General features: G+C 36.3%; 1 protein-coding gene across 3 annotated transcripts in view; it reads left to right on the top strand.

Annotated features, from left to right (window-relative positions):
* The window catches only part of SMURF1 (SMAD specific E3 ubiquitin protein ligase 1), a 111572-nt gene that overhangs the window by 53271 nt on the left and 31041 nt on the right, over positions 1-27260 (top strand). For 2 of the 3 annotated variants that reach the window (XM_074202369.1, XM_074202368.1), the window contains exons 2-8: positions 11876-11914; positions 14846-14954; positions 16750-16883; positions 17200-17265; positions 18984-19041; positions 20060-20298; positions 20888-20972. In XM_074202369.1, the coding sequence (XP_074058470.1) occupies positions 11876-11914; positions 14846-14954; positions 16750-16883; positions 17200-17265; positions 18984-19041; positions 20060-20298; positions 20888-20972 (730 nt within the window). Of the gene's footprint in view, positions 1-1182; positions 1266-11875; positions 11915-14845; positions 14955-16749; positions 16884-17199; positions 17266-18983; positions 19042-20059; positions 20299-20887; positions 20973-27260 lie in introns of all 3 variants that reach the window. The other variant, XM_074202370.1, reaches the window with a different exon arrangement.

The following is a 27260-nucleotide window of genomic DNA, read 5'->3' as shown; positions in this document are numbered from 1 at the left end:
TGCTGATCTCTTGTATATTTTAAATCTGTATTATATATTTTGATGTTGTTAAGTCATTTAGTTATGTCTGCTTCTTTTTGACTTCATTTGAGATTTTCTTGGCAGAAATACTAGAATTATTCCAGTTTATTTTTACAGATAAGGACATGGAAACAAATACAGTTAAGTCACTTGTACAGAATTATAGCTTGTAAGTGTCTGAGGCCAGATTTGAATTCAGGATGATTAGTCTTCCTGACTCCAGGCCAAGAGGCTTTCTATATATGTCTGTGTGTGATGTATGTATGTATATGTATATTATTTTTAATGCTATAAGAGAAGTAGATATAGTATTGGATGCAGTACCATAAGTACTTGACTCATATACATCAAAATAGCTTTTTGATACAACATAAAATTCAGTAGTACATCAAAATATCTTTTGAAGTAAAAGCTTATACCAGTTTTTAACAATATTGACTTTAAGGGAAAGTAAGTACTAGTAATTGGGAATAAATATTTTGTTTCACTAATAATTTTAATTACTCTTTTTTTCTATTACTAGTTTTGTTATCTCATAACCTTTAATAATTTGCATGAAATATTTGATTCCATATTAAATAACGTGGTGTGATTATATTTTTCTTAAAAATAAAATAAAAAATCCTGACTAAAACTTGAAAACCACTAACCTTAATAAGAAGGTACTTTATAGGTTTTTAAGAATAATAGACACCAATTTCAATGATTATGACAATGGAATTGGTATCATTTTGGTTTTTCAGTTGTAAAGACTTACTTAGATCTTAACTTAAAGGGAGGCCCCAGTTGAGAACTTGATGTATGTTGGGAGGTGAAGAGAAATAATATGGAAAGTTCAGTAATTACCAGCCTTCCCCAAACTATTTCTTTTATTTTTGTAATTCTGAAATTTCTCATGTTCAGTTTAAACTTTTCCTATTTTTTCATTTTTTAGATTTGAACTTTTCATGGGTTTTTTTTTTTGTGCTGATTGTATTAATGTATAGATTGAAGATTCCCTACCTCCCTATTCCCAAGGCAGATGAGCAGGAAAGATTTTACCTCAATATGAGAGATCCATATGTGTTTAGAGAAAATTTACCTTCTTGTAAACTGGAAACTCAGAGATTTCTGTTCCTGTCTTTAACTTTATTCCTCAATTTACCTTATTCTGTGATTTAGGGAAAGACATTAGTTCATTTGGAAGTAGAAGGATCCTTAAAGCCATTTACTCCAGTACCTCCTCATTTTTCAAATGAGGCCAGGTGAGTTGCTCTTGGTCTCACAAATTGTAAATGATAGAAGAAGCTTTTGAACCCTGTACCCATACATTGTCTAGGACTTGAAAGAAGTCAGGCAGAAGAAATAAAGAGGAAGAGCATTACAGTCTTGGAGAATAGCTTTGAAAATATTTAAGAGTTAAGAAATTGTCTTATTCTGGAAACAGCAAGCTCAGTGATACTGGATCAAAGAAAAGAGTATGGGGTGAGGAGAATAAGGTACAAAAAAACTGGAGAGAAGGGGGGGGGGGGGAGAAGGCAGGTATGAAAGCCAGAGGATTTTAAATTTGATCCTATGGATAAGAGGGAACCAATGGAGTTTATTGAGTAGGGGATTGGGAATAAAACGTAGTTAAAGTTGCATTTGAGTAAGAGGGGGGGAAGATTTGTAGCAGGAAAATGAAACACTAGATTATTGCAACAATCTAAGTATATAAGGTGATGAGGGATGGTCAGAATGATTACAGTATCAAGTATACCAATGATATACAAGAGATGTTACCAAGTTAAAACCTAAAGACCTTGGTGTCATATTAGATATGGGGGTTGAAGACAGAGCAGTCAGGGAATAGAGCCTGGGCTAGTGGTTTCAAGCTTGAATAGAAATGGGTCACTGTAAATGCATATTGACTTAGAAAACCATAAATTAACATTAACTGTGCTATATTATATTTTATTTTGTCAAATATTTCTCCAGTTATATTACTCTAGTTTCTCTGGGATTTTGACACCTCTGCCCTGGACAGGAAAGTTGGGTAGGGGAGAGGTCTGGGTACACCCCCCCCCCCCCCCCCCCCCCCGGTATTGAGTTCAGTTTTAGACATGTTGAATTTCAGATGTATATGGGGCAACAGGCAAGTGGAGATGGAAGACTAAAGAAGCATCTGGAAATTAGTTCTGGATAAGTAGATTTGAGAATGTTCAGCACAAAGATGATTATTGAATTGATGAGACTCATCCATAATAATGAGATCACCAAGTGAAATGGTGTAGAGGGATAAGAGAAGAACCCAGCCCTATCTGTGCAGCACATTTCCAGTAACAACCTTCCTTGGTGTGCCTCACCTTTCATTGTTTTATTATGTTTTTATTTGTATGAATTATATATGCATTAATTAATATGTATATAATATGTAATTATATATGCATTAATTGATATCTTTATTTCTTGTGATTTTAATCCCTATTAGGTTGCAAACTCCCCAAAGAGCAAGACTTATCTAAATTTTGTATTTCCCTAATTAGTCCAATGTTAAAAATAATAAATATTTGATGTTTATTGAATAAATAAGCCTCACTGGAATGTCCTTCAGTAAACATTTATTAACTGCTAAATGCCAAGGTTCAGTGCCAAGTTATGGGAAATACAAAAAGAAAAAAGACAGATCCTGCCCTCAGAACCTCACAATTCAGCGGGAAAGACAACAAATAAACAAATATGTCCAAACCAGCTATATACAGGGTGTAAATAAAGGGTAATAGAGGAAAGGCAATAGAATTAAGAAGTTTGGGGGAAAACTTCCTATAGAAGATGAAATTTTAGTTGGAACTTGAATCCAGTTGGAACAAGGAAGCTAGTAGACACATGAAGAGAGAGAGCATTTCAGAAATGGAAAAGAGCCAGAGAATATGTCTGGAGTTGTAAGGAAACAGTCAAGAAGCCAGTGAATAGAATATAAGGACTACAAAGATAGAGTTGGGTTCAGGTTATAAAGAACTTTGAATGATAATCAGAAGATTTTTATATTTGATCCTTTAGATCACAGATATCGGAATTGAGGTCTAAAATTTCAGAGTAGTGCCTAAACCATTTATAAAAATTAATTGGGAAATGCTCATAAAAATAAATAAAAATACAATACAACATAGATGATGCTCATTGTGAGGTTTGGGCTAGAAACAGGATGGGTAGTTTAGGAAGTGAAAAAACTAAGGTAGGGAAGAAGTAGCTAAGTGGTTAATGAGGTGAAATCTGGAGAGTCAACAAACAGAACCAAGAGAAGAATGAAGGATGACTGGCCCAGGTCCCAAAATGGAATCTCTGTTGATCAATCAGAAAATGGGGCAAGCATGTAGAGAGATATTGAGATTGAAAAGGCAACTGAAATATAGTGTCAAAAGTTTTTTGAGAAGAGGAAGACATGATAAAAAGCTTTGGTTAAATAATAGGAAACTGTTAGTGAAGTGCAGAATAGATTGAAATAAAATAGATAACAGAAATTCAGAAATCAGTTTTGAAGCAGTTTCAAATATTTTGAATTTATTATGAAATTGTGTTGGGTTATATTTGTTCAAATATATTAGAAAATATATTTTTTAATCTGGGGCACATTGATCAGTGAATCTTGTAATAATTTACAAAAGCACACCATTGACTTTATTTTGTTTTATTTTTCCTTTGGTAGGTTTTTTCAACTTTCTGTCTTTATGTCAAGCTTAATTTTATTTTAGACTAATTTAACTGGTGGTGGTGGAGTTTCCAAGTAGTTCATGTTGTTTGACTTAGAATAGTGTCTTTGAAATTGCCTGAGAGAAATAGAACTTCTTTCTAACCAAGTCAATGTTTATGCTTTGTTTCAGCCCTTAATGCTGACTAACTCTTTTTGTTCTAGTCTAAAAAGAAAAGAATGCAACATAGTGTAAAATGCTAATAATGTAGTCCTCTTCAATAGAATCTTTTCTTATATTTTGTATTTAGAGACTTTATGGAAGTAGTGCTAGCCATTCTGAGAAGAAAAAGAATATTTAAGCACCTCCATATCCAAAATATTCCTTCAGGGTACAGATTAAAATATTCCTCTAAAGTTTAAAAAATCGGACTCTTAAAATTTTTGGAGGAGGGTTTTTTGGCAAGGCAATGGAGTTAGGTGACTTGCCCAAGGTCACACAGCAAGGTAATTATTAAGTATCTGAGTCATATTTGAACTCGGGTCCTCCTGACTTCGGGGCCAGTGCTCTATCCACCATACCACCTAACTGCCCCTTGGACTCTAACATTTTAATCATGAAATGTTTTCTTTGTCCTCACACTGATGCTACTATTTTAAAAAAATGTAAACTATCTAAAGACAAGGTGAGACAGAATAGAAGAGACAAAATGCTGGGCCTGGACTTTAGAGAACTTGGTTCAAGCTTCACTGCCTCATCTGATGGGGAAAAGTAGGGTAGACAAAATGATCTCTAAGGTCACAGTCTAATGGTCTCTAGTCCTTAAAATCTATATTCTTAGGTCCCTTCCAATTCTAAATCTTTGATCCTTTTGATGCTAAGAACTATTAAAGTTTTTGTGTGGTGTGTGGGAGAGAGGGAGAGAGAGGAGGGGGAGAGAGACTGACTATTTGACTTTATGTTCATAATCTATCAAATATCTCCTATGGATCCTTTTTTCCCCTCACCTAGAACATAAATAACCACCAACCTGGAATAAAAACATTTTGGAACTTTCACAAGCAGTGGAAATCTTAAGTGGGACATTTAATGAACTGAACAGAGAAGGAAGCAGCAGAATTGATCTCAGTGATTACACTAAGAAATGAGTTAAGGGTATTTACTTCAGGCATTAAAATACCTTTCACAAAAACCACTAACCCATTTGGATGTGATGTGATTTAAAAAAAAATAAAGCAATCTGTCCATTGTTTGCTGCTTTACTTTGGAGACTTTTAACACAACAAAGGCATTACTTTATCCTTTCTACCCCAGTTGTCTTGATTAAGTAGCATGACTAAAAGAAAAGTTGAGTTTTGATTCATTAAATTATTTCTTCAGCTTGATCTCACTTGCCTGTAACCTTAGACTTGCTTAACTTCTTTGCTTTTGTTTTTTCTTTCTGTCAAGTTTTAAACTGGTAGGATTTTTTTATTTTTTGATCACAACTATAGAAGAGAATCTAATACCTAAAATTTTCATTTTAAACTATCAATAGTGCATTCTACTTTCCTCCAAATTCACTCTAATCAGTATTCAGTTCTAAAGTGAATCTGCTCTATCATAGGACACAACAGCCAGAAAGCAAAGACAAGACTTCCAAAATATTCAGTATGGACATGCTAGCATGGTTTTATTGCACATTTTAGCTAAATTCTATAGACCATATGGTTGTTTTGGAAGCAAACAGCTCCCAGTGGTTTGGGGAAACTTAAGTCACAAACTGTTTATATTAGTTACTATTGGAAAGTCACCGTGAACTTGTCAGGAAATGAGCTTTTCTGGAAACCTAGAAATTTAGAGTTGTTTTTAAAAGTTAAGTGTTACCATTCATAATGCCACTATTTGGGGGGGGGAAGGAGGGGTGTTATAGAAAAGAAAAACATAAGCTAGTTAAACGTTTTGGGGAACCAGCAGCAGATAAGTATTTCAGTAAATACTCATTTTAAAGAATTTTTGTTGAGAAGTGCTCAGAAGTAAAAGCCCCTTCAAAAACTCCATTCAAAAACATTGGGAAGGAAAATGTTTCTGTTGATGAAATTGTATCAGAAATGCAGCATTGATATACTCCATTTAATATTAAAGACCGTGAACTGTTGATAGACATTGTCCTGAAGAGACTCTTTAAGCCAGGTATTACAGTTAGATGTTTTACTTAGTCATCACTTTACATCAGCTCAGGAGTATTACATTTCATAGCCCACCATTTAGAACGTTTTCAGCAGTGGCTGAAATGGGAGAAAAAAAATCACTTTCCCAACTAAAAGTGCTTCTGTTATGGTTCTTCAGAATCTAAATGACTATCAGTTCTTCTTAACTCTACCTACTGACTTCTGGCTTTCTTTAAATATGTCTTTTACAGGAAGCCTTCTGTTTTATATTTCTGTAACCGTTGTTTCCTCCATTAGACTATAAACTCATTGAGGACAGGGACTATGTTTGTCTCCCCTGGGCTTAACAGTGCCTAGCAAGTAATAAATGCTTAATAAATGTTTATTGATTGATTATAAAAACTCTGGCAGCAAGAGAACTTTGGTTGAATTTTTAGTAAGCAAATAATAGAATGGTATTTTGGGCATAGTTTAGGGATCTTCTGATTTGTCTTGAAATTAATTCATAGAATATGTGTGTATCTGCAACTTGATTGTTTTAATGTTGCTAGAAAGCATCATTGTTCTCACTGATATAATAATCATCAACTGGTGCAACTTCTACATTGGCAGATAAGTAACTGGCATATCAAGCTAGAATCCAGTATAATATGATCCTAATAAACTTAAGACATAAAACCTTTATTCTTAGTTGTCTGCCACTTTTCCCCTTTGGAAATTAAGGGAAATTTTTGTTTGGTGAAAAAACAAATGGAGCTATTGGACTTGTATAAGAATTTTTTGATGGGGAATTGTCTTCATTTTTAAAAAGAATGGCAATTTTGTTTAAGCATTTCAAATTATTGGAGTGATTCAACCATTGTGCTCTTACATTTTCTCCTTTGTACCCTTGTGGACTCTTAACAAGATTGATTGGTTGGAGTAACATACTCTAGGTTCCTTGCACTGCTTGCAAAATTACTGTCCATAAACAATTTTAAAACAAATAGCAAACTATGTTATTTTCTGTAAATGCAGTAGTTCAGAAAAAGAAAAAAAGAATGAATAACCAGAATTTTTTTTTATCAGAAAACTTTATTTTTGAAGGATAGGTTTTTAATTAGGTAAAGGGTAGGAGAGAGAACTTTTCAGATCATAGGATTCTGGCACAGTCTTAACATTGGTGGAGGTTCCCTATAAGCTGTCTGATAGACCCCTAAGTTTACAGATGAGAAAATTGAGCCCCAGGATGGGTTAAGTGGATTTTCTGAGATCCCACAGCAACTAAATAACAAAGAAAGGTCTGAATTATAATGTTGTCTTACTCAAAAACCAGTATATTTTCCTCTAGACCTCACTGCCTCTTGGGACTAAATATGAGCAAGACATGAAAAACAAGTGAGCATGGGATGTATGGGATTAGTGAGCATACTGGAGTGGAGACCTGTATTTTCAGTAGTGTTGAGAAACTGGATATATAGCATAAGGCCAAATTTTAGAGCACTTTAGTAGCCAGGTCAATGTTTGAATTTAATGTTGTGAACTCTGAAGAGGAGAGTAACATCAAAAGGCAGTAGTTAAGGGAGAAATATTCTGACAGGATTGTGCAGAATGATAGATTAGAGGAGAGGATATGGTTGAGTGACAGATTGTTGCAGTTGTTCATATCAGAGATGATGGGAGATTAAGACTGATCAGAAGAAGAAAAAAATAATGAGAAATCCCAAGATAATATTGCAAACCACACAGTCCAGATAAATAGAAATTGTTAAATGAGGAAATGGCAGCATTTGAAGAAGGGGGTGAATTGAGGCCTAAGGAAAAAGGAAGCCAAAGATCAATTTTGGGAGTATTTCCTAGGACAAAAATACTTTGGGGCCAAGCATATAAGATCACAAGTGGCATTTTTGTAATCCCTGGGTCTTGGCCTGTCTTAGTAATCAAATCTTCCTTTCACTTACAATTCACCTTCCAAGAACCTCACCCTGTCAGCAGATTTAATCATATATACACTCTCACCACATCTTTGTCATTAGGAAATTGTGGAAATATGATGAGCAACCTTTGGGGCTTTAGCAGTGAAGAGATTCACTTGAGATCACATAGCAATACACAGTTGGGTTGAAGCAGCAATAAGTATTCTCCTTTCTTATAGTCAGTAACCTTTCACTACTGTCCATGTGAATCATAAATTAGTTTTCTTAAGTTTTTAGGCCTGCATATGGAATGGACTTTATCCTATTTAATTTACCTTTCTGATTACTCTGTCTTGTAGGAACTTATTTTTATTTCATTATCTTTACCTACCAGCATGAATAAAGATAAATTTTTATTTCAGTGTTATAAAGATATTTTTTAAAATGAGACTATATATCATAAACCAAAGCAGATTCAATATGACCCTAATCTTTACACATAAGCAGATTCTAAGATAGCAATCAGATAGCACAAGTATGACCCTCCTCCCTTTTATGAAATAATCAGATTCCACTGTTATGAGCCTTAAATTGAGTAGGACATGTGAGAGATTTCTGCCCCTAAATATGAGCAAACATTAATTCATTTGAAGACTATGTTCAGAATTATCTTAGAATTGTAGATTTTAGAGCTGGAGAGATACTTTAAGATTAATCCAGTCATGGCGGGGGGCTAGGTGGTACAGTGGATAGAGCACCAGCCCTGGAGTCAGGAGTACCTGAGTGCAAATCTGGCATCAGACACTTAATAATTACCTAGCTGTGCGGCCTTGGGCAAGTCACTTAACCCCATTGCCTTTCAGAAAAACAAAACAAAGATTAATCCAGTCTTACCCCATAGTTCCTGGTTTTCTTTTATATTTAGAGAAAGTGCGGCCCAGAAAGTCCAAGTAACCTGTCTTCAGGCAGTAGCAGATCTAGAAGCTTAGGCTCCCATCTCTTCATTGTTTTTCCAGTGCCCTTTTATGTTCTCTTCATATTATGGCATTGAATTTCTAAAAGCTAGAAATTAACAAAAATCTAGGACTTAAAAAGTTTCTTTCAGGAGAATTTGTAGTTTAAAAATACAAATATTCTGATTTTTACAAGAGCTTTCTAGTACTTTAGCAAAAACATCACCAATCCATCCCAGACTTAATGATATCATATCCATTTTAGGCATCTGACAAAAATGAAGTATGCTGGCTTAAATTGCCACAGTGGTAATGCCTCAGGTTATAGCTTCACTTTCAATTAAAATAAAAGTAATTCATAAAGTGACTTTTTAAAAAAATTGATTTCTTGTTTTTGTTTTGTTTTGGGTTTTTTGGTCATGAACTTGAGCTTCCATTCTACTTTACATTAACAAAATATCGAATTTTAGTTTTGGAAAAAAAGAATTTTCTAACTTACAACTTAAATAGAATAGAACTTGCAGGGGCAGCTAGGTGGTGCAGTGGATAAAGCACCAGCCCTGGAGTCAAGAGTACCTGAGTTCAAATCCGGTCTCAGACACTTAATAATTACCTAGCTGTGTGGCCTTGGGCAAGCCACTTAACCACATTTGCCTTGCAAAAGACTAAAAAAAAATTGCAAAGAATAAATGTTGGTAACATGACTTGAAATTCCAAAAGCTCTAAATGGTAATTAAATTTTGATATATGTAGTTCTATAAGTTTTGGCTTTGCATAATATTTTATATTAGAGCATTTGTTCTCTAGGCTTTTTTAGTCTCAGAAGGACCTCTTTGCATTCATAAAAAATTATTGAACAAGAGAGTTTGTATTATAGCTATCAATGTTTACCATATTAGAAATGAAAATATCTTAGTATTCTGTAAGAATAGTTTTGACTTCACAAACTATAATACAGTCACTGAAACCTCCAAGAGTCCCTGATCCATAGTTTGAGAATGACTGCAGTAGAGGGTAAATCTTAGAGGAAGAGAGAAAGGAAATCTGAAAGAAAACAAATTGCGTGCATGTCCCTGGCAGTTGTGAACTCTGATTCATGGGATCAAGGGTGATATTATACTCAAAGAATCTGTTTCCTTTATGGAGGTTTCTCTCAGAGTAGCACAATAGAATTTAACAACATTAACTTCTAAATTAGAAAATGTGATTATGTCCATTTGTTTAGTGAGCATTAAAGCTCAATACAACATAAAAGGAAGCAGTTCTTGTTCTCAATCATTCTGTTGAGTGAGAAGTAAAATGTTTACATTGGTGTATATATGAGATACGCACTTACAGTATGAAAGGGGGAGTTGAAGACCAGGAAACAAGCCATAGTGAACAATTCTATAAGGTCCTTCTGTGCAGGGTTCTAGGGACCTCATAGAAAGTCAGCACCTCTCACTCAACTATGGCAACAGATTCCTAATTGGTCTCCCTGCCTCAAGTCAAGCCCCTTTCTAATCTTCTCTCCACACAATTGCCGAAGTGATCTTCCTAAAGAACTATTTGACATCACTCGCCTCTTCAGGAAGCTTCAGTCTCTCCCTGCCAACCTTAAGATCAAACAAACTCTTGTTTGGCATTTCACACTCCTTAGAACCTGACCAAAATTTACCTTTGCAGTCTTATTATTCCTCCTTGTGAATTCTGTTCCAGCTAACCTGTCCTTCCACCTGTGGCTCCAATGGGATGCTCTGTCAGCCACCTCTGTTTTTTGGTGGATGAGAATTCATTCTTAATTTCCCTCTACCTCTTAAAAGTCTCCCAGAATAAGCACCTCATACTATAGGAAGCTTGCCCTGATTCCTGTAATTGCTAGTGCCTTTCCTCTCTAACCTTCCTTGTGCTAAATTTGTATTCTATGTGTATACACACAAACACACAGACAATTATTATTACATTTGACCTGGCATGAAGCAGGTACATAATTGATCATAGACTCGACATTTTACAGTTGGAAGAAGTCATTTAGTAAAACTCTTTTCATTTCCTAATAAAGAAACTGAGACCCGGAGAAACTAAAGTGGCAGCTAGTTCATGGCAGAACCAGGATTCTAAGGAACCCGAGTCCTTTAATTTTTTTGAATCTAGAATTTTGTGAGCCATTGACATTTATTGAATGGGCGTACTTTCTTGTTTCCATAGACTGGGACTTTGATATTCAGATTTAATGGATCAACACATTTAAGTACCCAGGAAATGTCAAGCATTGTTCTGCACATTCAATTGTCTGAGGGACAAAGTAGCGGGGGGTGTCATATACAATGAACCCAGTGTTTCTGGGGGTTTGTTGTCATGAGGAGCTATTGGCTGTACCTCAATATCTTTATCTTCTCTGAAGGGGATTGGAAGGGTAAGCTGGATCAGTTAGCCATCTTTCAATGTTCAAAAAACACAGAGGTGGCTGACAGAGCATCCCATTGGAGCCACAGGTGGAAGGACAGGTTAGCTGGAACAGAATTCACAAGGAGGAATAATAAGACTGCAAAGGTAAGTTTTGGTCAGGTTCTAAGGAGTGTGAAATGCCAAACAAGAGTTTGTTTGATCCTAAGGTTGGCAGGGAGAGACTGAAGCTTCCTGAAGAGGCGAGTGATGTCAAATAGTTCTTTAGGAAGATCACTTCGGCAATTGTGTGGAGAGAAGATTAGAAAGGGGCTTGACTTGAGGCAGGGAGACTAATTAGGAAGGCCAGAGGAAGAAACCAATTTAATATAAAGATGATCTAATAGAGTACTTTTTTATACTGGCATTGAAGTTTGGATTTCAAAGATCACATTATTATTCACAGTGCTAGAAATGTATAAAGGACTTGAATTTCTTTTTCCTATTCTGTTAGATATAAAAGTAAAAGCAGCAGTGAATAATTTTTTTAAAAATCACACAAGGACAGGGGTATTTTCATATTTGTTAATAAAACTGGTTGAAGATTTCTAAGATATCACTTGAGATTTTAACTATAATATTCCATTATCTTGAATAGGTGATGTCAAAGGTCAAGAAAAACAGATTTTGAATTTCTCATCATTGTGTTGTTTAATATATCATATTTGCAAAGTAAATAATAGGAAAAAATCGAGTTTCTGTTGATTTTTTTGTCCTATACAAAAGTAGAACAAAAGTCTTAGTGAAACATGTACTAATTCTTTTTTGTTGTTTGTTCTTTTCAGTACTTTGTGCCAAGAACCTTGCAAAGAAAGACTTCTTCAGTAAGTAAATGTCTTTGCTAACCTACAAAATTCTTTACATGTACATGTTTAAATCTTTTAAATAAATACCTGAATCAAGTCAGTAGTGGTGTTATTTCTGACTTTGTCCTCAGTTGGGTGGATTGACATGGTCTGACCTAAACGAGAACTCAGGATTTCATTTTCATGTAATCACCCAGTACAGACTATTCAGTTCAGAGGAAGAAAATCTCTTCAGTTATTCCCACACAGAACTTTGGCTCATAATGGTTAGGGCACTGGATTTGGAGTCAGGAGGAGCTGTGTTCAAATCCTGTTTCAATCATAGCTGTGTTGATTCTATTCAATGACTGTATGGAAGGGGCAAGGGGAAGGGAATGAGCTTTGTTGTAACCTGCTAAGTATAGGAGAACTGTGCTAAGTAAGTGCTTTATGCATACATTATCTCATTTGATCTTCACAACAACTTAGAGAGGTTAATTCTCTTATTTCTTCAGTTTTGGAGTTGAGGAAATTGAGACCAACACTGATTGTTAGATGCCAGACTGGATTTGAACTCATATTCCCAACTCCAGACCTAGTTCTCTGCATTATAATACCACCTGGCTACCTCAATGAGACACTCAATTTGTCTGTATGGGGATTGAATTTATGGCCTTTTGAGATTACTTCCAACCTTTATCTGTGAATCCTGTCCCTTTGCAAAGCTTGGTATTTGAAGGAATCTCTTGAATCTTTTTTTTATAAAGTAGAGTATTATTTTACAAAATAAAGTTATCTTTGTCATTAAATTTAGATTTTCTCATATACTAAAGCTTCTTTAATTAATATTAATATTCCCTTGTATAAGAACTTAATTGGAATGAGCCTACATTGAAACTACTTTTTGCTTAGCAGATACTTTCTTCACAGATAGGACAATCCAATATCGTAAACAAATCCCTGATAACTTTTAAAGTCAGTGGTCCAACCTGGGCTATAGAAAAATCACTTTGGTAATTGAATGGAGGATAGATTAGAGATGGAAAATAATTGAGTCAGGCAGACATACCGGCTGGTTATTGCAAGAGTCCCCTACACTACATTGGTAGCAGTGTCAGGAGAAAAAAAGGGCATAATTGAGATTTATTGCAAAAGTGAAATTGTTGGCTTTTGGAAACAGCTTGAATATGGGGGGGTAGGGGAGGAGTCAGGACTGGCTCCTAGGTTTTGAACTTGAGGTCCTGGTGCTGCCCCCCACATTGGGAAGGTGACAGGAAGGTATAGAGGGAAACTATGTTTTGAACATGTTTACATTAAGTTTCTCCTGGATATCTGGTTCATGATATCTGAAAAAATTAGTTGCAGATGTGAGATCTGAGGTCAGTAGAGAAACTGGGACAGGATAGGTGGATTTGAGAATTGGCAGCATAGACATGGTAATTAAATCCATAGGAGCTGATGAGATTACCAAATGAATGACTATTGGGGGGAGAAGGACAGAACTATGGGACTACTGTAGTCAGAAGGTGTAATCTGAATAAGAATCCAGCAAAGGAGACTGAGAAGGAATGATCAGATAGGTAGGAGAATTAGGAGAGAAAACCTGAAGAATATCAAGAAGGAAATGGTGTTTATTGATAATGTCAAAGGCTGCAGAAAGGTCATGAAGGCCATTAAGAAACTCTTTGGAAAGGGTAGTTTCACTGGAACGATAAGATTAGAAACCAGGAGATTGAGAAGAGAATGTGAGAAGAGAATATGGAGGAGGCACCTGTAGTAGATTCCATTTTTGAGGAGTTCAGTCACAAAAGGCAGAAGAGATATAAGGTAATAGTGGGCACATCTTATTAGCTTTCCAAATTAACCTTCATGTTGAAGAGAGATTAAAATTGCTTGCTTGGTACCAAAGGGTGAATGTGTAGGGAATTAGAGTCTCCCTTTCTGCGGGCTCCACCATATTCCAGTGAGTTGCCAAAATGACGAATACAAAAGGAAAAAGGAGAAGGACTCAATCAATACATGTTTTCTAGGCCCTTTTGAAAACATGGTGTCATCCCTCTGGCTACATATATGTGCATATACAAGAAAGGTGATATTGTAGATATCAAGGGTTTGGGCACAGTTCAGCAAGGAATGCCCCACAAATGTTACCATGGCAAGACTGGACAAGTCTATAATGTTACACAGTATGCTGTAGGCATTGTTGTAAACAGGTTAAGGGCAAGATTCTAGCCAAGAGAATTAATGTGTGTATTGAGCATATTAAGCACACTAAGAGCAGAGATAGTAAAGGTAAATGTTCAGAAGAAAGAAGCCAAAGAAAAAGGCACTTGGGTTCAACTAAAACGTCAGCCTGCTCCACCCAGAGAGGCACACTTTGTGAGAACCAATGGCAAGGAACTTGAGCTGTTGAAACCAATCCCCTATGAATTCATGGCATAAATGACTTAAAAAATAACCAATAAAAGATTTATTGAATTAAAAAAAAAGTGAGTCTCTTCACTGGCAATCTTCAAGTAAAAACTGGGAGAGGACAAACTCAGCAAGGATTCTTGGGATTGTGTGTTTGTGGGTGTTTTGAGGGACAAACATTGTACTGGTAGCCCAAAGATCACAGTATCATGAAGCTTTATTTCTATAACATTGCCCCCATGATGGCATGTTTTTAAGATTCGTGTTTATACTGATTTACCCAAAAGTTTATAGCATAAATACAAATATACTTAAAATTCTTAGTTAAGTATTAACTTAGATCAGTCAGATCTCTTTCTTCTTAGAGTTTCAATACATGATGAACTCCAAATGAAAAGAGCTTATTTTACAATTTCTTCTTTCTCAGCTATAAATGGAATGTATAAGTAAAGTTCTTTCCTGGACTAGGTAATCTTTAGCATCCCTTCTAGTTCTTCCATTGTGTCTTTGGTAATAGGGTTCTCTAAATACAGATGTTATCTTCTTTTCCTTGTCTAGGACTTCCTGATCCCTTTGCAAAAATAGTGGTTGATGGGTCTGGTCAGTGCCATTCAACTGACACTGTGAAAAACACATTGGATCCTAAGTGGAATCAACATTATGATCTGTAAGTTAACTGTTCTATGAAATCCCTATTAGGAAAACAGTGTTTTTAAATATAAAGAGGAAAGTGATGAACTATTCATTTTTCCATTTATTGATAACAAAATTGGTGGCTAAATTACAGAGACTTAGAGGGAGTAGAAAAAGGGAGGAAGGGAGAGTGTCTAGACCTAGTATTTTCTCAATATACAGACTATCTCATACAGAAACTCTCCTCCAAAGCCTATCAGTGGTTCATCTGTAACATCTCCTAGAGAATTGCCTAGAACACTGAGAGGACTTGATTGTAGTTGCACACAACTCATATTTATTTGTTAGAGGTGAACTTGAAGCAATTTCTTCTAGACTTGAAAACACTCTTATATATACTGTGGTATACTGCTTCTCAAATTAACTTGGTTCATTTTAAAATATGTACCTAAGTTTCAAAATTCCTGTTTATAAAGTTTCACCACTTTCAGTCTCTGACCACCATGTTGGAACATGACTCTATGGCCCACCCCATATCTAGGTCTGAAGCCTGGTTCAGCTACTGACCATATGACCTTTGACAGATCATTTAAATTTCTTATCTTTGAAGTGAGGGGGTTGGACAAGGTGATCTGTAAGTTCCTTGTAAGTGCTAAATCTTATCCAATAAACTCATATTTTCCCCAAAAAACTTGCCCCTCCAAACTTCCCTCTTCCTATTGACAGCACCACTTGTCTTCTAAATGACTCAAGTTCAGACCCTAAATGCTCTCTACTCCCCATATTTGAGGGTTCTACTGTATGAAACTTTCTAAATATTTATTTGAAGCATTTATTCCTGACTTCCCACTGATAGCACTATCATCTTAGGTTGGGTATCTTCACCTCTTACTTTAACTAGGGCATCATGAACTCCTGTTCTCTTTGCTTCCAGTTTTTATCTGCTTAAGCCTGTTAGTCTCACAAGCATTAAAATAATCTTCCCAAAATATTTAATCCTCACAAAGGCACTAATTATTCAAAAATCTTCATTGACTACTGATTGTTTTTAGGAAAAATTGCAAACCCTTAATCTAACTTTTAACATCCTCCACAACTTAAGGCTTTAAACTTCCTCTCTAGTCTAATTTCATTTTCCTTTTCTTCATACACCTACTCAACAGACAAGTGACTCATTAACAATTTTCTGATCTTGTCCTGTTCTCTACTCCTTACATTTTTGCTCAGGCCATCCCTCGTGTCTTGAATTCATTCCTTCCATATGTCTACCTACTGAAATCCTTCCTTGTTCAAGTCCTACCTCAGATGCTACCTTAGCCAAGCTTTACCTTACATCTCCCATAATGTTTTTATAGCCTTTTGTATTTATCTTTTTTCCTTTTTTTGTGTTGTACTTTGCATCATATTTATTTATATATTTACTTATTCCTTTAAAGATTCCTAGGAGGTAGCAATTGTTTTCTTTCGTTTTTGTATCCACAACACATCATATAGAGTTCCTTGAACACAGGAGCTGTTTAAATCAATATTCATTGAATTGAATTATTTGTATTTGGGTATTCCATTGGCCAAATGTTCCAACAAAAACAAGTTATAAAGCCACTGTTAAGTTTACTAACAGTGCACATACATACAGACACACACACACACACAGATATATATATATATATCTCAGTACATATTGAGCTCTGATTGTATATACAAGGCATTATATTTAAAGGGATCTCCACTATGCTAAATAATCATGCATAGTTTAATCAGATGGCATAATGTAGAATCAAAACTTAAATTATTTATTCTATGTATTTCCATGTACAATCTTTTTTCAGATATGTTGGAAAAACTGATTCGATAACCATTAGTGTGTGGAACCATAAGAAAATTCACAAGAAACAGGGAGCTGGCTTCCTGGGGTGTGTGCGTCTCCTCTCCAATGCCATCAGCAGATTAAAAGATACTGGCTGTAAGAACCAAGGGCTTGTTTCTACCTTTTAATGCAGTTTACAGAAGACTTAAACAGGCATTATTTATTTGAATGATGTCCTTTTTAAATTTTATTTATTCAAGGCAATGGGTTTAAGTGACTTGCCCAAGGTCACACAACTAGGCAATTATTAAGTGTCTGAGACCAGATTTAAACTGACTCTAGGGTTGGTGCTCTATCCACTGTACCACCTAGCTGCCCCAACATTTTTTATTTGAATACTGAAAACAGATTTTCTACTTTTACTCCCTAGTTAATATTTCTTTGGGTTAAGTTTTGAATTGTTTGTTTGCAGACCAGCGTTTGGATCTATGCAAATTAAACCCCACAGATACTGATGCAGTTCGTGGCCAAATAGTGGGTAAGCATTTTCTCATCCCTTGTAAAATCATTTTATGATATAGTTCACTCTTCATAGCCGAAAAAAAGTCATCATTGGCAAGTGTTGAAAGAACGTTTCCTACAAAGTCATTAACACCCGAATGAACAAAATAGACACTGTGACTATCTCCTCCCATTAGTAGTCATAAAGTGTTTATTACTGTCATGCTTTTTTTTTCTTCCCTTGTGCTATCATTTTGAGATAACTATAAAGTGACAATTGTGCTAAAAGGATATATGGGTTATACCAAGTACAGATTTCATATTTATTTGAATGGACATTTAATTTTTCATTGTTTTATGTAATTACCAATTACAAGAATGATGCTATTTTATGAAGAATTGAGGAAATTAGACTTTTTTCCAGAAAGTCTATCATGTTACATGAATGGGAAAGAATGTTTTGAGGAATTACAGAGATTATTTAATTAAATTAAAAGTATTAATATAAACTATAACAGCTGAAAGGTTTAGTTACCAAAAGAAAGGTGGAAAAACTTTGGCAAACCATACATAATACACACAAATTATTACCTTGATAAATAATTTAGTGCTGCTGTTGATCAGGATTCCGAAATAGATATAACAATGCCCATACCTATATTACTCAGAGTAAATTCCTTGGAATGAAAATCAAAGGCTATTGCCAAAAGCAATTTAAAAAAAAGAAAATAAAAAACTATTAAAATCTAAATATTATGACTAGAGAGATTACCTTGGTAGATTTGGTCATGGAGAATAAAGAAAGAAAGCTGCTTTAGAGTTGATCAACCTTGATGGATGCAACTCCTCTCAGCAGTTCAGAGAACTTGGACAGCCCTGGGAGACCAGCTATGGACAAGGCTATCTACATCCAGAGGAAGAAAAACAAAACAAAAACCCCCCACAGAGTAATAATGAACATGAACTTTTTAAAAATTTCTCTTTCTTTTCCCTTAATCCCAGTTTCTCAGTCAGAAAATGACTACTCTGTAAACATGTTAAACACTAATGTGCATGTACAATTTTCACCTGACTGTTCCCCACTTAGGGGAGGGGAGTGGGAAAGGAGGGTGGAAGGAAATTATGTAATTTAAAAATATACATATGCAAGTGGATGAATGTTAAAAAAAACTTTCATGACATGTAATTGGAAAAATAGAATATTAGGGAAAAAAGAAAAATAAGTAAATTTTTAAAAAGAAAGCTGCTTTAAATATAAAAGTACCTATGTGCTTGGGGTGTATGTATTCATGTTTGTTTTTCTCTTCTTGATTGCTTTTTGATGTTCAGGAAGAGGTGCAACAGGAGGGGGGAAAAACAAACCAAACCAGAGGTTTTATCAGTCCCTTTGATGATGACACCTAGTGGTAGTGAATATCCATAGTTAGACTTTTCTATATTTTGACTTTTGTCACCAGTGCCATCTGTGCATCTCTTTTAACCAAAGTGGTGAATTATCTTTAAAAACTTAAGAACTTGGAAAGAAATTGAGCTTTAAGGAAACAGATGGTCCCTTTCTGACCTGAACTAGAAATTGTAACAAGGGTAATTTTGTGATGTTAGTGCTATCTTCTAGTAGGAGAAATTGCTTCCTATTTGGGGTATTTGCTACAGTGCCTCATACTTTTTAAATTAGAAATCCACTGTGGCTCACAAGTTACCATAGAATGTGGTAAGAATGGGTTTTAATACATCATTTCCTTTGCTTTTTTTTAGTCAGTTTACAGACACGAGACAGAATAGGCACTGGAGGCTCTGTTGTGGAAAATGAAGGGTATGTATACTGAACAAATCAATTTTAAGCTCCTTGCTTCTGCTTTTGCCCCCACATGAATAAGAAAAGGATTCTTTATATGCCATTGTACTCTAAGGAAGGCTTGGGAAGCATTAAACTGCAATAGAATAATTATGTCATCAAATTCTTGCTCCTAAGAAAAAATAGTCTGTAAAATACAAACTTGTCTTTAAAATTAATTCAAATTACTTGCTATAGAGGTTGGGGGGGTGAGAGCAAGAAAACTTTACAAAAGTCAGCCTTATTTGAAACTCAGATACAACCTTCAAGATGCATATAGTTTTTTTAAAAGCCAAAGTAGCTTCATCTCCAAAGAGAGTCTTGCTTTGTCTTATTCTCTTCCCAAAAGTTGTGAACTCTTGTCTAAAGAAATTTGCATGATTGGAAAAATAAATTTTTAAAAATAAAATGAAAAAAATAAAAATTTACGTTTTAAAAGTACTTAAAATTAGAACTTCCATTTGTGGGGTCCTGGACAATAAATTACAAGGAAAAAATATAACAGTGGTTATTTGGCTTTTAATTGAGTTAAAATTTCTTGTACTGCAGTCAGTTGTATGAACCTCTTTCACAGTGCAAGCATGGTTTTCAGTCACTGTTGTCCCTACATTTCTGATAACAGGTTCCTTTAACTTTGAACTCTTGAAATACATTATCTTTTCTGTTAAGTGATTTATAGTGAGTATTGTAGAACAAAATTATTGGAACCCTATATTTGACAATCCCCAAAAAAATAAATAAAAAAACAAGTTTTAGTATATGTGATGAAGCTAGTTTAATTTTTAAGATTCCAAATTTAGGGGCGGCTAGGTGGCGCAGTGGATAAAGCACTGGCTCTGGAGTCAGGAGTACCTGGGTTCAAATCTGGTCTCAGACACTTAATAATTACCTAGCTGTGTGGCCTTGGGCAAGCCACTTAACACAATTTGCCTTGTAAAAACCTTTTAAAAAAAGATACCAAATTTAGCCTGGAAATTATGGGCCCTCCTTGTTTCAGAACGGTCTATGAAGACTCAGGTCCTGGAAGGCCACTTAGCTGCTTTATGGAAGAACCAGCCCCATATACAGACAGTACTGGTGCTGCTGGTGGAGGAAATTGCAGATTTGTGGAATCTCCAAGTCAGGATCAAAGACTTCAGACACAGAGACTTCGAAATCCTGAGGTCCGAGGTCATATCCAGACCCCTCAAAACCGACCACATGGCCATCAATCCCCTGACCTACCTGAAGGCTACGGTAAATTTACCCATGTTAGCCAGAGTGTTTTGAGGTGCTCCAGAAAAAAAAAATGTTTCGTCTTTATGTTCATTTTTTGCACTTGTAGTTTTGTTGGGGAAAAGTGGACACATTAGGTGTATAGAAAGGATGATAATGAGGTAGAAATGAAAAGCTAACCATTTCTAGAAAACTACAAAAGCAAAAATCTTCACTAACTGAAGATTGTCATTTGGACTTGGGATATGGAAGTAAAAGTAGCAATAGAAGGAAGAAAATAGAGAAAGAAAAGCTAAAGTCAGAATTGCATAAGCACCAAAGCAACTAAGTAAGAAATGTAGCTAACATAAGATGGTGACAGTACACCATACCTAAGCAAGTTGGATAAGCATTTTAGAGTAAATTGTGGAATATGGGAGTCTATCAGAGAGGCTAGCTACCATTGTTTCAGATTGTATTTTCCTGTAGGATTGTTAGTAAGGAACACTGTTTACAGTAAACCTGTTCAGACATATGAGATAAGAACTGATAGAATTGTTTGAAATTTTTCCTAGATTCACATTTTTAGGTAATTGTAGTTTTTCTTTTGTTTTTTCAAACTTTTGTGCAGAACAAAGAACGACAGTCCAAGGACAGGTTTACTTTTTGCACACACAGACTGGCGTGAGCACATGGCATGACCCTAGAATACCAAGGTATGTCTCCACAGCTACACATGATCAAAGCTATTTTTCTAGCTGATGATTGTACCTGGATCCCCAAATATAGCTGATGCAACCCATTAGATTTGAAACCCTAAACTTTGAAGAAGGAGCAGCAGCAGAACAACTCCTCTTATTTCAGCAGTCTTACATTTCCTTGGTGACTTTCATACAAATATAGTCCTGTTTCTCTCATCCAGACTATCAGCATATTAAAATTGACAACAACTGAAATTTAAGTGAATAATTTAAAACCTGATCAGCATATCAGATATCTTGAAAAGAGACTTCTCTTCTTGCCTCAAATTAAATCAGATGCACTCTATAAAGTCAGCCTTATTTGAAACTCTGATACAACAAGATGCATAGTTTTTTTAAAGCCAAAGTAGCTTCATCTCTGAAGAGAGTTTTGCTTTGTCTGTCTTATTCTCTTCCCAAAAGTTGTTAACTCTGTTCTAAAGAAATTTGCATTTGTCAAAATCTCCTTCCCTCTGTGGCCCTGTTCTTGGAGTATGTGGCAACTATTTGTATAGAATTAGTTTCTTTATAAAATTTCTTTCTATTAAGAACAGGCAGTTTTCAGATGAAGAAATCAAAATTTTATATACATATATATAGATAGATAGTCATATAAAAATGCTCTAAATCACTATTAATTTGAGAAATACAATTTAAAATGACTCTGAGGTACCACCTTACCCCACCACTAGTTCTATATCCCAAAGAGATCATAGAAAAAGAAAAAGGACCTACATGTGGAAAATTTGTCATACTTTGTCATCTCTTTTTGTGATGACAAAGAATTAGAAATTAAGAGGCTTCTCATCAATTCTTACCAATCAATCTCAAGTTATATGAATGTAATGAAATACTGTTGTGTTATGAAAAATAACAAGCAGGTAGATTTCAGAAAACATGGAAAGATTTACATGAACTGATACAAAGTGAAGTGAGAACTAGGAGAACAGCACCATTGAACCATAATCAGCTATAATTAATTTAACTCTTCTCAGCAATAGTGAGCCAAGATAATTCCAAAAGCTGCATGACAGAAAATGTTATCCACATCCAGAGAACTGCAATATGAATGCAGAACAAAGCATAGTTTTTTCACTTTCTTTTTTTTGTGTTTTTTTTCCTCACTTTCCTCTTCTTTCACATCATGACTAATGTGGTAAATAGTTTTTATGTGATTTAAATATCAAATTGCTTACTCTCTTAGGGAAGGGGATGTGCTGGGAGCAAGAGAGAAAATTTGAGACTCAAAATAATTTTTTTTTTAAATGTGAATGTTGGGGCAGCTGGGTGGCACAGTGAATAGGGCACTGACCCTGGAGTCAAGAGGACCTGAGTTCAAATCTGGCCTCAGGCACTTAATTGTCTAGCTGTGTGACATTGGGCAAGTCACTTAACCAAAAAAAATGCCTTACCAAAAAAATGAATGTTAAAAATTGTATTTATATGTAATTAGAAAAATAAAATATTACATAAAAACCAAATAAAAATTAATAAAAGACTGGATCACAAAAAAAAAATTCTCATTGTGAACTAACACTTCTGAAATCAAGTCAAATGGAAACTCATTTTTATTCTCTGAAGTATCTCTTGGCTCCCCCCCACCTCCTCCAATCTGAGGACAGCATTACCATCTAATGTTACTTAGTTGTTAAAAAATTTGTTTTAAAGAGTTGTTTAAATATGCCCCCTCCCTGCTTCAATGAAATTTATTTCATCTGTGCTTAGATCTCCTCTGTGTAGAATGAGTCTTGAGTGAATTTACACTTCATGATCTGTAATTAGAATTTAAATATCTGAAAACAAAGATTCAAAGTCTCTTCAGTATCTGCTGTAAGAAAATTAAGGTTATATTTCCTTATTAAAAGGATGTAAAATCTAAAAATTGTAGATTTAGAGCTGGAAGGGACCTTTAGAAAGCATCTAGTCTGGGTCCCTGATTTTAAAGAAGAAACTAGGGTGTGTGACTTGCCTATAGTCACACAAGGCAACACTAGAACCTAGATCCTCTTTCCACTGTATCACTCTTTTGTCTTAATACTTAATAATTTAACCAGATGATTAAATTGAAAAATACTTGTTTATTTTTTTCTCCTTTGAAAATTTTTCTTTTTATTAGGAACTTAATTTTTTTTTAATTTATTTTTTTATTCTCATTTTGTACAAAAGTTTTTTTTAATTAATAAAATATTCTTGTTTACAAGTAAACAAAATACCCCTCCTCCTCCCCCATGAATATAGATAGACTTGTTTGGGCGAAAAAAGTAAAGGGGAGAGAAAAAAAATTAAAATAGAATAATAGTAATAATTGTAGGTATGGCCAGGTGGCACAATGGACGAAGCAACAGCCCTGGAGCCACGAGCACCCGAGTCCACATCCAGCCTCGTAAACCCAACAATCACCCAGCCGTGTGACATGCAAGCCACCCGATCCCCACTGCCCTGCAAAAACCAAAAAAAGAAAAATAAAGAAAAAAAGACCCAAAATAAAATAAAATAGTAATAATAGTAGGGGTGGCTGGGTGACAGACAGAGCATTGGCCCTTGAGCCAGGAGCACCTGGGTCCAAATCCAGCCCCAGACACCCAAAGATCACCCCGCTATGTGGCCCCAGGCAGGCCATCCAGCCCTACTTGCCCTGCACCCTCCCCCAAATAATCATAACAAAAAATGTGTTTGTTCCAACACCAACAACTCTGTCATGGGTGGATCTCATTATGATAAGTCCATCACAAAAGTTATTTCCATATTTTTCCACCGTTGCCATTGCTGATCGCAACTCCCTCCTTTCTTATTTCTCCACTACCATGTACTATATTTTCTCTCTCCTTTCACTCTGACTCTGCTGTAGGGTCACTGAGTGGCACAGCAGACAGATCCCTGGTCCTGGGGCCAAGAAGCCCTGAGCCCCCATACCACCCCTTAGGCCCAGAATCCACCTGGCCCTATGGTCCTGGGCAGGCCTTCCATTTCCAACTCCTTGCAAGAAGTAAGAAAGAAAATGGGTTATATCTGGCCACTCTCCCCCCATGGTCCATCCTCTCCTCCTTTATTCACATCCCCACCCCTTCCCCCTGCTCCCCCCTCCTTCTTTCTCCAGATGCCTATACCCCATTGAGTATATATGCTGTTTCCTCTCCTAGCCATCTCTGATGAGAGCAAAGGTTCCCTCATTCCCCCTTGCCTCTCCCCTTCCATATCATTGCAATAGCTCATTGTAATAAAAAAAAAATCTTATGTGAAATATTTTGGACTATTCCCCCTCTCCTTTTTCTTTCTCCCATTCCATTTCCCTTTTTGTTCTATTGACTCCAGTTTTACACTATATTTTATCTTCGAATTCAGGTTTCTCCTGTGCTTCAACTATAAAAGCTCTCTCTACCTGCTCTATTAACTGAGAAGGTTCATATGAGTATTATCAGTATCATTTTTCTATGCAGGAATACATGCAATTCATCCTCATTAAGTCCCTCATATTTCTCCCCTCTCCTCCAATCTCCATGCTTCACCTGAGTCCTGTATCTGAAGATCAAACCTTCTGTTCAGCTCTGGCCATTCCAAAAGGAACCTTTGAAATTCCCCTGGTTCATTGAAAGTCCATCTTTTTCCCTGGAAGAGGACATTCAGCCTTGCTGGGTAGTTCATTCTTGGCTGCATTCTAAGCTCTCTTGCCTTCCGGTATATTGTATTCCAAGCCCTACGAGCTTCCAGTGTAGTTGCTGCTAAGTCCTGTGTGATCCTGACTGCAGCTCCACGATGTTTGAATTGTGTCCTTCTGGATGCTTGTAATATTTTCTCTTTGACTTGGGAGTTCTGGAACTTGGCTATAATATTCCTAGGGGTTGGTTTTTTGGGATCTCTTTCTCGGGGGAATCGGTGGATTCTCTCCATTTCTATTTTGCCCTCTGCTTCTAGGATATCAGGGCAATTTTCCTGTAGTAATTCTTTGAAAATGATGTCAAGGCTCTTTTCCTGATCATGACTTTCAGGTATTCCAATAATTTTTAAATTATCTTTCCTAAGTCTGTTTTCCATATCAGTTGTTTTTTCAATGAGATATTTCACATTTTCTTCTAATTTTTCATTTTTTTGGTTTTGAAGTATTGATTCCTGATTTCTGGTAAATTCATCAGTATCCCTGAATTCTATTCTTTGTCTGAAGGATTTGTTCTCCTCAGAGAGTTTTCTTATCTCTTTTTCCATCTGGCCAATTTTGCTTTTTAAAGCATTCTTCTCCTCAATAACTTTTTGAACTGTTCTATCCATTTAACCTAAGCTGTTTTTTAGCATGCTATTTTCTTCAGCATTTTTTTGGATTTCCTTGACTAAGCTGCTGACTTCATTTTCATGTTTTTCCTGCATCTCACTCCTTTCTTTTCCCAGTTTTTCTTCCAACTCCCTCATTTAATTTTCAAAGTCTTTTTTGAGCTCTATCATAGCCTGAGCCCAATTTCTGTTTTTCTTGGAGTCTTTAGATGCAGGAACTTGTGCTTCCTCATCTTCAGACTGAGTATTTTGGTCCTTCTTGGGGTCATTTGCAAAATATTTCTCAATAGTCTTCTTTTTGTTTCTTTGCTTGCTCATTTTCCCAGCCTGGGCCTGGTTTGGGGTGTTTCTTGAGCTTTTGGGACACTCCCACAAGGGTCTCAGTGTGTGAGGTTCTGTCCTCCCTCCTGGTCTGTGAATGACCATAAGCGCCCCCCCTCTGCCAAGGGGCTGATGTGGGTGGGGGGCTGCTGTTCTATGGGGGGGCCTAGACTGTGGTCAGGATCTGAATGTGGTCAGAGCCCCAGAGTCCTGTTTCAGGGGCAGAGGACAGAGCTAGGCAGTCTCTCTTCACACCCCTCCCTCAGCAACATGGGCTCATGCCCTGGAGGCTCCTGCTTACTGGCACTGCCTGCTTCTGTTTCCTGGATCAGGGCTGGGGAAAGACCAAGCTGCTCTCTGTGTGCCCTGAGGGCTGGGCTCCATGTGCTCACTCTGGCTGAGGTCCCAGGCTGTTCCCTCACTTTTTGCCGGGTGCTCCTCGGGGTGCAGCTCAGGAGACACCCCCAGCACCCTGGGGCTGCCTCCGGGAGGCTGAGGTTCTTTGGCTCTGGTGGGCCACCCCTCTGGCGGGCCGCCTCTCCCACCCCGGGGAGCAGAGCCTTTCTGCACTTTTCCAGGTTACCTTGAGTAGAACTGCCTCACTGGGTCCCTTTGTGGGTTCTGTCTCTCGAAAGTTTAGTTAGAGTCCTTAGCTGATGAATTTTATCAGAGAGCTCCTAAGACTCGATCCCTTTTTGTCGCCATCTTGGCTCTGCGCCCCGGCCCCGCCTCCCACCCCCCGAAGAAATACTTGTTTAAAAGAATGCTAAATTTGAGATAGTAAGACTCAATTCCTGGCCTAACTTTTTATCATTGTGGGGTGGGTTGAGTTTTGTTGGGTATTTTTTTATTTTTTAAAAGTTTGTATTACCATTTTGTTTTAAATTGTATTCCTAGATATATCTTCCTTCTTCCTCTTCTCCGAGAATGGGGAAGCGCCACTCAGCAAAACTTAGTGGATGTTAGCTGAGCCCTATAATATGCAGTATTTCACTCCCATAGGCCTCAACCTCTGTAGATCAAGTAGGGAAATCAATCGATAAATGATCAAAGAATATAAACAGGCAGTTTTTAGATGAAGAAATTAAAACTCTTTATGATCATATGAAAAAAAAATTCTAAATCATTGATTAGAGAAATGCAAATTAAAACTTCAAACCCTTCAGATTGGCTAAGATGACAAAAATGAAAAATGATCAATGTTGGAGAGAATGTGGGAAAATTAGGACATTAATGCAATGTTGCTGTTGTTGTGAACTGATCCATTATGGAAAGTGATTTGGAACTATGCCCAAAGGATAATAAAATTTTGCATACCCCTTGATTCATCAATACCACTGCCCAAGAGATCATAAAAAAGGGGAAAGTCCCATACACACACACACACACACACACACACACACACACAAATATATTTTGTGATGGAAAAGAATTGGAAATCAAGGGGATGTCCATCAATTGGAGAATGACTGAAGAAATTGTGGTATATGAATAAGATGGAGTACTGTTGTTCTGTAAGAAATTATGAGTGGAGGCAGCTAGGCGGCGCAGTGGATAGAATACCGGCCCTGGAGTCAGGAGAACCTGAGTTCAAATGTGGCCTCAGACACTTAATAATTACCTAGCTGTGTGGCCTTGGGCAGCTACTTCATCCCATTGCCTTGCAAAAACTTAAAAAAA

This window comes from Macrotis lagotis, chromosome X, assembly GCF_037893015.1.
Source record: "Macrotis lagotis isolate mMagLag1 chromosome X, bilby.v1.9.chrom.fasta, whole genome shotgun sequence".
In the NCBI taxonomy this organism is placed as follows: Eukaryota; Metazoa; Chordata; class Mammalia; order Peramelemorphia; family Peramelidae; genus Macrotis; species Macrotis lagotis.
Note: the sequence above shows the minus strand (reverse complement) of the source record. Positions and strands in the feature narration are given on the sequence as shown.